Source organism: Entamoeba histolytica, genomic scaffold (assembly GCF_000208925.1).
Source record: "Entamoeba histolytica HM-1:IMSS scf_1104750518875 genomic scaffold, whole genome shotgun sequence".
In the NCBI taxonomy this organism is placed as follows: Eukaryota; Evosea; order Mastigamoebida; family Endamoebidae; genus Entamoeba; species Entamoeba histolytica.
The window spans coordinates 2,127-15,456 of record NW_001915192.1 but is presented as its reverse complement, the minus strand read 5'-3'; the positions used below and the strand labels follow the sequence as shown (position 1 = coordinate 15,456).

Here is a 13,330-nt window from a genome sequence, read left to right as displayed (position 1 = left end):
TAAAGAATATAAACATAAAAATAATAAAATAAGAATAATATAATAATATATAGATAATAAGAAGAATACAATGATATAAATAATATAAACAGAGAAATAAATATATAAAAATACGATAGATAAATAACATAATAATAAAAGAATATGAATAATAAAAATAATAAAAATAATCAAATCATCTATTTCATTAATATTTCATACAAAATGACTATAAATGATTATAAAATATAAACATAAATATTTATGGATTGTATATTTATCATATTTTTTTTTATTTTTTTATTTTTATTTTAGGAGCAAAATATAATAAATGGAAAATTCTATGGATGCAAATTATTTTGCATCTTTTTTCATTTTTATAAATTATTTAGATGCATTTTTTCTTGCTTATTTTCGTACCTAATATATTCTACATAACTTGTCTCACTTCCTGTTTCACTTGTTGTTTCTTTAAGTGTTACAGTAATAACAGTATTTTCTGGTTTATTCTCTATTTTGCTTGCAATAAAATCTTTCTCTAATGTTCCACATGTATTATCTTTAAAGTATTTAATATGGTATTCAACATTTGAGTCTTTTTTAACTCCTTCAGTTACTTCATTCAAATAATCTTCTATATCTTGTTCATTCAATGTTGTTTCTGATTCTTCTTCAATACTTGAATATACTTTAATTGTTTTATCTTCTCCATATAATACACATTTAGCTTTCTCTTCTCCTTGTGCTATATTATTTACTTCTATCCCATTTTGACATTTATTACTTGTTTCATCCATACAAAGAATTACATTATCAGCAAATGCAATTCCAATGAATAATATTATTGTATTCATTTAATGCTTTTTTCTTGTTGTTGTCTCTTTAAATATCTATGCCACTTGTCACTCTATTTTTTTCTCTTATTACTTCATATTTTTGTTTGATTTTTTCTGCAATTCTTGCTTTTTCTCCACTTAAAACCTTTTATTCGTTCTATGTTTACAACAGCAGTTAGTTATGTAAAGAAATATTTGTTTATTTTCTATGTCTTATTTCTCTCTTTGATTTGTTTTTTTATTTCTTTTTGAAAAGATTCTATTTTCTATTATCTTATTACTTATTTCTATATTCTTCTTTCTTTTTTTCTTTTTAACTACCTTATTACTTTTATCTTTGTTATACTGCTGTAGATTATATTTATTCTCTTGTTGTGTTTACCTCTATTTAGTTTATTTATGGTTGTTTCTTATTTTTCCTAAAAATATGTCTCGAAAAACAGTTTTTTTCTTCAGTTTAGATTCTATATTGACACGTCACTATCTTTTCATTTCATTAAATTAACTCATTCTTTTGAATCTTCTGTTACTATCTAGTTATGGCGTTCTTTTCCTCATTCTTCATTACATAATACATTTATCTATTTGTTTATCCTTCCCTTATATCCTTTCTCTTATTATCCTATGTGTCAAATTAATTATTCTCTTCTCTCATTTCTTACTTCATTATTATACATACTCGACTTCATCTTACTCTCACCGTATATTCTTTTGACTTATTCCTCATCTTATTATATGGAAAAAACTATTGTGTGACGGCATTCTTCTTTTTTATCAAAAAACCTTTCTTGAAGCTAAAAAGAACAAATAACTCATTTCAATGAGACTTGAGTAGAGTAGAGTAGAAAGAAAAAGAAATTATTCATTAAATTTACTTTGTGAAAAAAAGTAATTAATTACTTTAATCTTTATATTATTAAAATTATTATTCTTCTGTATCTTTTTTTCAATGAAACATACTTAGTTTCATTCGTCTTGAAATTCTTTCTTGCTTCTTTTATTCCTTTTTTTTTCTTAGTTTTAATTTTTATAAAATATTTCTTCTTTTTTTTTTTTGAAAAAATCATTTAATGCATCGTGCTTGTCGATCACTTCTTTTTTACTCTCAATGCATTTCTTTATTATTTATTCTTATTTTTATTACAGTCATTATTCAATTTGCTTGTTCCAAGGGAAAGATGTCTTTTATTCGGACTGATGAAATTACTCCACACCACATTTTGATAGAGAAAGACAATAACTTTGTACCTTCTTTTTTAAATAAGGAGTTTGATATTGAAAGTGTTTATCCTAATAACAACTCCAATAATTCAAAAGAGTTAGATAAGTTTAATGAAACAGTTGAAAAAATAAATGTCGCTGGAGAAAATGAAAGTATGTGTTGTGGTAATAATGATAAAAAGAATGATGCAGATGAAAGTCTACTTAGGCAATTTGCTCAGTTGAAACCTTCTGCCTCAAAACATTATAAAACGTTAACTAAACCACCTATTAATTCTACTGACCCTATTAATTGGGAAATACCTGAAATTTGTAATGGTAGAATTGATGTTGTTTGGTTATGGGTAAATGGAAGTGACCCACAATGGTTATATCAGTACAAACAGTTCAATAACAAAATTAAACCTAGTTTTTATAGAGATTACCAGACTTTATTATATTCTATTAGAAGTGTTTATATGTATGCCCCATATATTAAAAAGTACCATATATTAACTAGTGACCAAGTGCCTTCTTTTCTTCAACAACCAAATGATTTAAAGTCGTTTAAAATTGTTTCAGGAAATTATTCATTGGAAATAGTTTCTCATAGGCAAGTCTTTGATAAAAAAAATATCCCAACATTTAATAGTGATGCAATTGAAAGTGTTATACATAGAATACCAGATTTATCTGAATGTTTTGTTTATTTAAATGATGACATGTTATTATCGAGAAATGCACCACCATCAGTGTGGTTTAATAAGAATGAATTACGTTTATTTACACACCCTAAATTTCAATGTCCAAATAGAAAAAGAATGAAAAAAATTGTTTGGGATAGAAGTCTTGCATTTACTAACATTTTATTAAATAATGTTTTCAATGAACCTAAAGCAACTCCACACCCATACTTATCTCATAACTGTTATTTCCTACAAAAAAGTGTATTACAAAAATTAGAAAATACATTTGAGCGACAATACAATTTTACAAGAGATTCAAAAGTTAGAAATGATAGATCAATGAATGTTCCATATGCACATTTTCTATATCATTTACATAACCAAACAGGAAAAGTTCAGCCTGAAGCAGATTGGTTTTATTTTGATAAATTAACAGAAAAAAGATTAAACAATATGATGTTATTTAAGAATATTGATTATTTAGAGCCTTATTGTATTTGTATTAATGACGCGTTTACTAAAGGAAAACGTATTGTTGACAAAGAAATAGATTTTGCAATAAAACAATTAGAAAAAAGATATCCAGTACCTTCACCATTTGAAAAAGTAAAATAACTGAATTTTATTTATCTAATTTTTGTTTATCTTATTAAGATACTTTTCCAATGAAGGAAATACAACAAATTTTAATACCATGGTTATTTTGTAATATCAATGTGTATTGTAAAGAAAAACACACAAAATATAGAAATCCAATGTCATACAATAAAATAATGAATGTCACTAACAATAAATGGAAAAGAAATAATAATAATAAAAGTAAACTATAGCCAAGGGAAAAGGGATTATAAGACGAAAGATATAAAGAAAAACAAATAAAAACAAGGAAAATACAATAATAATAAAGATTATACAATTAACAAACATAAATGACTAGCAATAAGTGATATACAAAGAAGAATAAAAAGAATAACAAGTGAATGGGAAAAGGAGAGTATGAAGAAATACTAAAGAAGTAAGAAGATAAAAGAAAAAGATAGTATGATATTCTTCAAGAAGTATATTCAATCAAAAAGAAAAAGATAAATGAAAGAATCAAAGAAGAAATTAAAGAAAAAAACAAAAGATTGGGAATAAATAGAAAGTATAATAAAAGTGACAAATATCAATGTCAATAATGAAAAAGAATATATTAAATATATTAAAATATCATATTAAATAAAAGAAAGCACTAAACAATACATTAAAATGAAAGTAAATGATATAATGGAAGGAAGAGTAGAGTGTAATTCAATAATAAAAAACTTCATATTAAAGAATAACTCTACAGAAATTGATGAAGAATACCTTAACATTCTCATCAATAAAATAAAAGAAATGAAAATAGAAAAATGTACTAACATTAATTACTACTTTCAAAGAAAAGAAACTGATGAATTAATAATGGAAATTAATAATAGATTGATATGGTCAGGAAGCAGAATGCAGGATCTGCAAGACGATATGAAGAGGATTTCAATGATTATGCACCTCTATCTCCAAAATAAAATAATAAGAGATAAATTTGATGAAATAAAAGAAATCCTAAAGAAAATTAATAGACTAGAAGATTTGGTCAAGGGAAGAAAATGGTACAGAATAAAGTGCATCATGAAATTAAATGAATATGATGAAGAAGGAATAAAAGTCAAATCACTAGAAAGAATAAAATACCTAAAATATATGATGACTATGATAAAAGAAAGAATTAAATTTAATAAGGAAGAAAGGGTCAGAATCAATACAAATAAAATCATGTTTGATTCTAACAAGAAAATTAAAATAAGGAAGAAAGACCCAAAAAATGAAATATACAAAAATAACGATATTACTTTAGAATATTGGAAATCGTTATATGAAACACAGGTGATATTAAATAAAGAAAAATGGAAAATAAAACAAATCATCTTGTGGAATGAAAGATATAGAAATTATGATAATGTCATAATAACAATAAATGAATTAAATATAAGTATAATGAAAATAAGTAACTGGAAAGCACCAGGAATAGACACTATATATGGGTATTATTTGAAAAGGATGTCATCATCAAGAGAAATCATTCTCAGTATCTTCAATGAATGGTTGAACTTCCCTGAAAACATCCCATTAGACATGGTAAGTGGAAGAACTTTATTAATCCACAAAGGAGGAGATAGGAATGACGTCACTAATTATCGTCATATCAGTTGTACAAATGTAATTATGAAAGTATTTACCTCCATTATTAAAAGAAAAGATTCACAGAAGACTTAACATGAATTGTGAATCATTTAAAATCAGTAGAAACCAATTGGAATGTAAATTACAATCTTTAGCTGCTAAAGAATGAATAATAAATAGTTATATGTTAAAGCAGAAAGAAGAGAAATACCCAAAATATGATGAGTCATATTATGACATTAAGAAAACATATGACATTGTTAACCACGAATGGGTAATTGAATCATTAAAATATTTTAATTATGATGGAGTCATCATTGACATTATTGAAAGTATAATGACTAGATTGAAGATATTCATCGGTTATAAATTTAATGAATATCTATGATGTATTAAATTAAATAGAGGAATTTTACAAGGTGATTCATTATCAAATCTACTCTTCATCATTCAGATGAATGTAATTTCTCAATTCATCGAAGAGAAATTCCCAAAAACAAATCACACGTTATTTATGGATGATTTGAGAATAATGACAGAAAGTAATGAAGAAATGGGAATAATCCACAATGAAATTAAAGAAATAATAAGTGGAATAGGGATGGAAATGAATGAGAAAAAGTCAGGAATGGTATTAAAAAACATTAAAGAAATACCAAATGGAATGCAAAACATCTTGTAGTTGAATATGATGACTTGTATAAATACTTAGGAATATGGCAGTCCGACGAAATTGATGACACCTTCAATTGTAAAACCATCAAAGAAAAAATGAATCAGAAGATGGAAGAAATAAACACTGATGAAAGTAGTAATAGAAGATATATTACTAGAATAAACACTGAAGTAATCAATATCTTCAGATATTCAGTATCAGCTGTAAATTGGAAAATAACTGACATAGATAAAATTGATTTGGAGATAAGAAAATAAATAAGAAAGGCAAAATACATTGGTGCCGGAAACTCCAAAGATAGGTTATATGTCATTATAGAAGAAATGGGTGAAGGATTAATAAATATAAGGGACGAATATGTTATTGAATTAATTAGAACAGTGATGTACTACTGTACCAGAGAAAGTGAAATTGGAAATAATATATTAGATAGATGGTACAGTAAGAAAGGAATATGGAATAGAATTAAAAAAGCCCTAGGTCATAAAATCCCAGAAACAAAGATAGAAGAAATAATAAATGAAGGGATAGAAAAGAAAAAAGAAAAAGAAGTAGTAGTAGAAATAAAAAAATTAATGATAAATACATCAAAAAAATGGAAGTGTCATCAAATAAATGGATATTTTAGAAGATGGTTCGAATCAAAATGAGTAGATAAAACTACTACAATGAAAGCATGGAAATCCATCAATATTAAAAAGAATGCATTCCTACAATTAACTAAAATGCAAGATGGAGCAATATTTTGTGGGTATAGAAAATCAAAAATAATGAAAAATGAAAGATTGAAATACGCAACACTTTGTAAAGACAAGATAGCAACAGTAGAACACATCCTACTATCTTGTATTTATCATAAAAAATCACAAATGGAGAAATATGACAATATTGGTATTATAATATTGATTAATAAGAAAATATACATGAAATAAACAATATAAAAAACCACCATATGAAACAATATTCAAATATAAAGACATCAATATGATATGGAACAAACAAATAATGTTTAAAAGTGATGGACAATATCACAAAATACCAGACATATGTAATAGATAAAAAGAATCAAACTGGTCTATTATTTGATATGACTATTGTGGCTTATCACAATACTAATGGAGAATATTGGAAGAAAAGAAATAAGACTAATGAATTAAAGAATAGGCTAATGAAAATAGAAAAGTTAAAAGAAGTCAAAATAATTCCAGTAGTAATCTCAATCAATGGATTAATGAATAAAGAAAGTAATAAATTAATCAAAGAATTAAAAATTGAAATTGACATGGAGAAAGAAATTAAAAACCTTGTAATTAAAAACATTATAGATGTTATGGAATAATGCTTCAATCACAACCAAACACACTCCATAGAGCTGCTTGAAGATGAAGACTCATTGGGATTAGTCTCCCCTAATGCAGGAAGAATAGAAACTAGTTCTATTTATACTTAGTTAATTGCTTATTATTAAACCAATTATTTAAAAAGAGAAATTTTGTTAAATGAAAAATGAATTTAAAGTGGATGAAAATTTATGAATGTTGTTGGGAATGTTACTTGATATCCTTTTACAGATTGATCACCAGCAATTAATGGAAGAGTTTTATCTTCATAATAAATATATGGAACATTATTTTTAATTAAGAATAACTCTGCTTTTTCTTTGAGTATTGAAACAATTAAATGATTTCCATTGCGAGAAACATAAAATTTTTTATCTATTGTTTCATTATGTTCCATACAACAAATAATTTCTTTTCCATATCCACCTTGACGAATACAAATATTTGACTGTGCACTAATTGGTGATAAAAATAATGAGGTAACTAACCTACTTCCAACAATTGAAGAAACAAAAAAATAAAATATACATCCTCCAACTTTGATTGTAGGAATAGTAATATCCCAATTGACACGAAGAACTTGATCTGCCATTAATACCCCTTCTCTAAATACACAAACATATTCTTCATCAGGTCTTTTGATTTTAAGTATTTTATTTTCAAACGAATATTCAAAAACATCACCTACTTCTTGTGGACATGGAATTAAAGGTCCGTGTTTACATCTATAATAATACTCCCCATCTCCTTTTAATTTAAACCCATTGTCAGGTTCAACTACACGTTCTAATTCAAATATTGATGGCATACAATTTTTGTCTTTTGTAATACGAATAACCCCTTCTTCTATTCGTGCAACAGCATAAGACTTATCTGGTTGTTCGATACTAATGATAAAATAACTCATTTTACCTCAAATAAATTTTAATTCTTTTTTTAAGTTTTTGTTTTTTTATCATATTTCCTTATTAAAAGAGAAACATGTTTTTACCTTAAAGAAGTAATGAATAATATAAACATTAATAAGTTTGTGTTACTGATAATTATTCTATATTTTCTTTAATATTATATGACGTTCAGTATTACAACAATGGCATTATTTTTTTATAAGACATAACATTAAGAAAAATCCAATAAACAAATGATTAACAAAAGTTAAGATAAAAAAGGCAAGAAATATTATAATATTTATTAAGATTAAACTTGTATTTAATAAAAAGATTATTAAATTAATAAAGGTAAATGAAAAATAATATAACCTTGAAACAAATTTATAAACGAAATTTTAAAGAAAAACACCTAAAATAATCAGTAATAATCATACAGTTATAATTTATAATCAAAAGTATCTTCTTCACTTCCTTCACTTAACTGGTTTTCATCAGGACAATTTGGCGATGAAAAATCTGCATGAAAGTGTTCAAAATCAACAGAGTCAAAAGGTATTGGAACACCACTTGGAGGTGGACATGCTCCTTGTAAAAAAGACTTTTGTTGATTAGGGACAAATTGATCAATTTTTAATGAAAAAGAAGAAGGAGTTAATACAGAAGAACTAGCACTCATATTTTCTATGTGTAAAAGTTGTTGTGGGATCGGTTGTGCAACAGGAATTTCATTCATCATATTAATCTTCTGATTTATGAGATTATTCTCAATATCTATAAATAATGTTTTTATTATTTTTAATGTTATATATCACAACATTTTAATAAAAAGGTAAATGAACATTTTTTCAACCCTTGAAATAATTGAGGATTTTTCAAAGTTGATAGAAAAAGTTTTTAACAGAAGAAAAAAATTGATAAGGAAATGACGTGGAATATTAGAGGGCAAACACAACCCTTTAGTTTATTTTATTATATTTAAATTAAATTAAGTTTGAACTTTTTAACTATTATTCACTATGGAACAATTGATTCAAGTAATTGCAGCCACTCAAAACCCATCACTCAGACAACAAGCTGAAGCACAATTAACATCATTTCAAAATACCGATTTCTCACAATACATCGTTTCATTAATTCAAATATTATCTACAGCAACTCTCCCAACTAATATCAGACAATCAGCCGGTATTCTATTCAAAAATTTATTCCCAATAAAAGGTTCTCATAAAGCACAATCTTTAAAAATATGGAACGAAATTAGTAATGATACAAAAATGATAATAAGAAAGACTGTATGTTCTTTACTCTCAGAACAAGATAATAATATTATTCTTATTGGAGGAAACATTATTTCTAATTTAGCAAATCTTGATTTGCCTCAAGGACAATGGCCTGAGTTAATGCCATTTTTATTAACAGATGGTAGTGTTGCTAAATTAAAGACAATTGGTTTTATTACTGAAGATATTCCATTCATTCCATTTGCCCCTTTTATTGAACAAGTAGAAAACCTTTGTATTTCATCATTAACTAAAAGTTTTGACCATTGTATATCTGCATTAACTATTTTTGAAAACATGATTTCTTTTGAAAAAATTATGTCTAACCCAACAGAACGTAAAAAAATTCTTGAAGTTCTTCTTACTGCAGTAAAACATAATCATCCTGCAATTAAGACAAAAGGATTCCAAGCAATTTCTACTTTTACTGAGTTATACATTGAATATTTCTCAGAAATAGGTAAGACTATTATGGAAGTTACTTCTGATATTTTGAAACAACCAATGAGTATTGAAATAGAAGATTTACAAAAAACTGTTCTTCATCTTTGGAGAACTGTTGCTTCTAATGAACGTAGATATAATGATCATTATCCAAATAATCCTCCATTAAAGATAGTTATTAGTGTTATTGATGAATTAAAGAATCTTATCATTCATATAATTTCATTTGTTGATGACCCAAATGATGATATTGATGAGAATGATTTATCATTTATTGCCCAAGACACACTTTATGATTTAAGTGTAAGTGTTGGATCTGGATTACTTGTTTCATTGTCTCCTCAAATTCTTTCATTATACACTAACCCAGATTGGAAAATTAGGTTCCAAGCTCTTAGTACTTTTGCTTGTTTGGTTGTTCCAAATGATGACCCAATCACTCTTTTACGTCAACATGTTAATCAAATTGTTAATTTATTTAATGACCCTGTTCCATTAAATAGAGCTACTGTGATTTATTGTATTATTAAATGTATTAAACACTATCCAAAGATGTTTGATGATTTCCTTAAAATTCATGCTTCAAATGTATTCTCTATGTTTAAAGATTGTCCTATTGTAAAGAAAGCTGTTAGTTCATTCTTCTCAACAATTTGTGATCCTCAAACTGGTGTTAATTGTAAATTATTTTTAAATGGAGAAGCTGTTACTTCTATTATTAGAACATTCCTTGATGAGTCTATGAGAAATACATCCATTTCTGAATGTACATCTTATTTAACTGCTTCAGGAAATGTTGTAAGAGGTTGCTGCTCTGGTGAAATGGCAATTACAATTATTCGATTTATTTTAAGTGATTGTATGTCTACACAATTATTTAATTCATCAGATCTTTTAGGTTATTCTATCTTATTCTTAGATAGTTGTGTAAGTGCAACAAAGAATGGAACATCAGGAAATGAAGTGATTTCAACATTACTTTCAAATAAACCAATCTGTGATTCATTATTTGGCATTGCAATTAAGGCATTTTCAATGACACCAGAACCATCGTTGATGTTAATAGGATCATTGTGTTATTCACTTGAAGCAAGCTTTGCACCGTATTGTCTTCCATTAATTCCAAAAACTGTAGAATGGTTAAATACGGAATTACCACCAAATATATACAAATTGTTATGTGAACTTGTAGGTGATATTAGTATAACAATACAAAAAGAGTTTGAACAATATGCAAGGAATTATTTAGAGTTGATTCTCCGAATATTTAAAAAGCCATATTTAACGTTTGGGGATAAAACAGGGATTATCCAAGTTATTGGAGACATCATAGCAACATGTCCTAAAGAAAGTCAGATAGCAGTTCCAACTGTTGTTGAAATATTGAGTGGAGTAAATACAGTACAAAGTGAAGAAGAAGATGAAATAATTAGAGCCGTAAGTGAACTTCGTACAGCAGCATTTTATGTATATTCTACAATATATCAGAATTATGTTATTGATGATGTAATTCCATTTGTTAAAATTACAATTCAATTAATATACATATCAGTAAGTGATAAATTCTTCAGTAAAATGCCACAATTAATTAATTATATACCCAATACAATATATGATATTATACATAATCAAAGTGCAATAAAATCACCTGAGTTTATAGGAGAAATGAATAATGGGAATATACCAAAATTGATAGGAACGATGAAAGAAGTGTGTAGTGATAATGAATGCAAGAAGATGTTACAAAGCATAACAAGATATTTACATATTCAATGAAAGAAGAAGAGAAAAAAATATAAAGTGACTTTTTATTTAAAAAAAACATTTTAAGTTTAAAAAAGAAGAGTTCAATTCAAATTATTCATTCAATAATGAATCAAGAATTTGTATTTTTGTACCTTCATCTTTAATCTTATATAAGTCTGTTGACAAATATCGTTCTCCACATGATGGTACAATAATAACTATTGTTTTTCCTTCATTTTCTGGTTTTTCTGCTTCTTTTAATCCTGCTAAAATTGCTGCACCACTTGACATTCCACACATAATTCCATCATATTTAACTACTGCTCTTGCCATTTTCCATGAATCTTGTGTAACAACAATTCAACACTTTTATAACAAAAATAAAAGTTAGCTAAATAACTTTGTAAATCATTTATACGAGAATTTTTGATAAGTTAAACTAAAGGTTTAAAATAATTGCTTTATTCCAACTACATCCAGTACAAACTTTGAAATGATTTGTTAAAACCAAATAAATCTTTAAGGTTATTCATATATTTACGATAAAACTTTTATTTTTATCACTTATCAATACTAAAAAATGAACTTTTTGTGAATGAGTTGTGAAATTAACCTTCTCAATATAAATTTTGTTATAACTAAATAACAAATTAAAAAATAACATATGTTTAATATATTTTAAGTCAATAAGTTAAAATAAACATCTCTAAGTTAAATAAAAATTACTTAATTAAGTGTTAATAGATTTTTCATATATTCTTCCTAGCTTAGAGGAGACTAATCACATCTCTTCTCTGTTTTTTTTAAAAGAACAATCTTTTTGTTTAATTTATTCTTTGGGTTTTTCTAAGAGTATGAGAAAAGCACTTCTTTGTTTTATTTTTTCCTATTAAGGTTTTTCAAACTTCTTCTGCTTATTCCTTCTTTTTAACCTTTTGTTTATTTTCTGCTTTAATTTTAATGAATTTCTTTTTCCTTTTTTCTTTATTTTATGAAAGAGAGAAGAAAGCATTTCATTCCCACTATATTATTATGTTTAATTTTCTTTTTAGTCTTAACCACATTTAAGTAGAACCTTTTCCACTGGTTAATACATTCGTATATTTATAATTTTCTTTAGTAATAAATATCATTTCTTATAGTACAATAAGTAATACTCTACATTAATAAATTGTTGTACTATTTGTAATGTTATCTAATACATTTCTAATCCAAATGCATTATCATCAAGACATCAATAGAGAGAGTCAAGGCATGAATTGTATTAGTGTCTGTATGTGGTGTTTCAGATGTGTCACCTTTTATCTCAAAAGTACAAGAAAAAAAAAGGAATAAAAGAAGCAAGAAAGAATTTCAAGACGAATGAAACTAAGTATGTTTCATTGAAAAAAAGATACAGAAGAATAATAATTTTAATAATATAAAGATTAAAGTAATTAATTACTTTTTTTCACAAAGTAAATTTAATGAATAATTTCTTTTTCTTTCTACTCTACTCTACTCAAGTCTCATTGAAATGAGTTATTTGTTCTTTTTAGCTTCAAGAAAGGTTTTTTGATAAAAAAGAAGAATGCCGTCACACAATAGTTTTTTCCATATAATAAGATGAGGAATAAGTCAAAAGAATATACGGTGAGAGTAAGATGAAGTCGAGTATGTATAATAATGAAGTAAGAAATGAGAGAAGAGAATAATTAATTTGACACATAGGATAATAAGAGAAAGGATATAAGGGAAGGATAAACAAATAGATAAATGTATTATGTAATGAAGAATGAGGAAAAGAACGCCATAACTAGATAGTAACAGAAGATTCAAAAGAATGAGTTAATTTAATGAAATGAAAAGATAGTGACGTGTCAATATAGAATCTAAACTGAAGAAAAAAACTGTTTTTCGAGACATATTTTTAGGAAAAATAAGAAACAACCATAAATAAACTAAATAGAGGTAAACACAACAAGAGAATAAATATAATCTACAGCCAGTATAACAAAGATAAAAGTAATAAGGTAGTTAAAAAGAAAAAAAGAAAGAAGAATATAGAAATA

The 13,330-nt window shown here is 25.9% G+C and overlaps 4 protein-coding genes across 4 annotated transcripts, besides 3 other annotated features; 2 read left to right on the top strand and 2 right to left on the bottom strand.

Moving 5' to 3' along the window:
* Positions 1-1,993: 1,993 nt before the first annotated feature.
* Positions 1,994-3,316, top strand: EHI_171780 (glycosyltransferase, putative; the record flags this gene model as incomplete). The annotated part of the gene is made up of 1 exon (XM_648021.2): positions 1,994-3,316. The coding sequence occupies one exon, from the start codon at positions 1,994-1,996 to the stop codon at positions 3,314-3,316; it is 1,323 nt and encodes a 440-aa protein (XP_653113.2).
* Positions 3,317-3,353: 37 nt separating this feature from the next.
* Positions 3,354-3,843: a repeat region.
* Positions 3,797-7,043: a repeat region.
* A 48-nt stretch (positions 7,044-7,091) lies between these two features.
* On the bottom strand, positions 7,092-7,826 carry EHI_171770 (uncharacterized protein; the record flags this gene model as incomplete). Its single annotated transcript, XM_648020.1, has 1 exon — positions 7,092-7,826. The coding sequence occupies one exon, from the start codon at positions 7,824-7,826 to the stop codon at positions 7,092-7,094; it is 735 nt and encodes a 244-aa protein (XP_653112.1).
* Positions 7,827-8,825: 999 nt separating this feature from the next.
* On the top strand, positions 8,826-11,309 carry EHI_171760 (uncharacterized protein; the record flags this gene model as incomplete). The annotated part of the gene is made up of 1 exon (XM_648018.2): positions 8,826-11,309. The coding sequence occupies one exon, from the start codon at positions 8,826-8,828 to the stop codon at positions 11,307-11,309; it is 2,484 nt and encodes an 827-aa protein (XP_653110.2).
* Positions 11,310-11,390: 81 nt separating this feature from the next.
* Positions 11,391-11,612, bottom strand: EHI_171750 (cysteine synthase 2, putative; the record flags this gene model as incomplete). Its single annotated transcript, XM_648014.1, has 1 exon — positions 11,391-11,612. The coding sequence occupies one exon, from the start codon at positions 11,610-11,612 to the stop codon at positions 11,391-11,393; it is 222 nt and encodes a 73-aa protein (XP_653106.1).
* A 382-nt stretch (positions 11,613-11,994) lies between these two features.
* Positions 11,995-12,581: a repeat region.
* Positions 12,582-13,330: the final 749 nt, after the last annotated feature.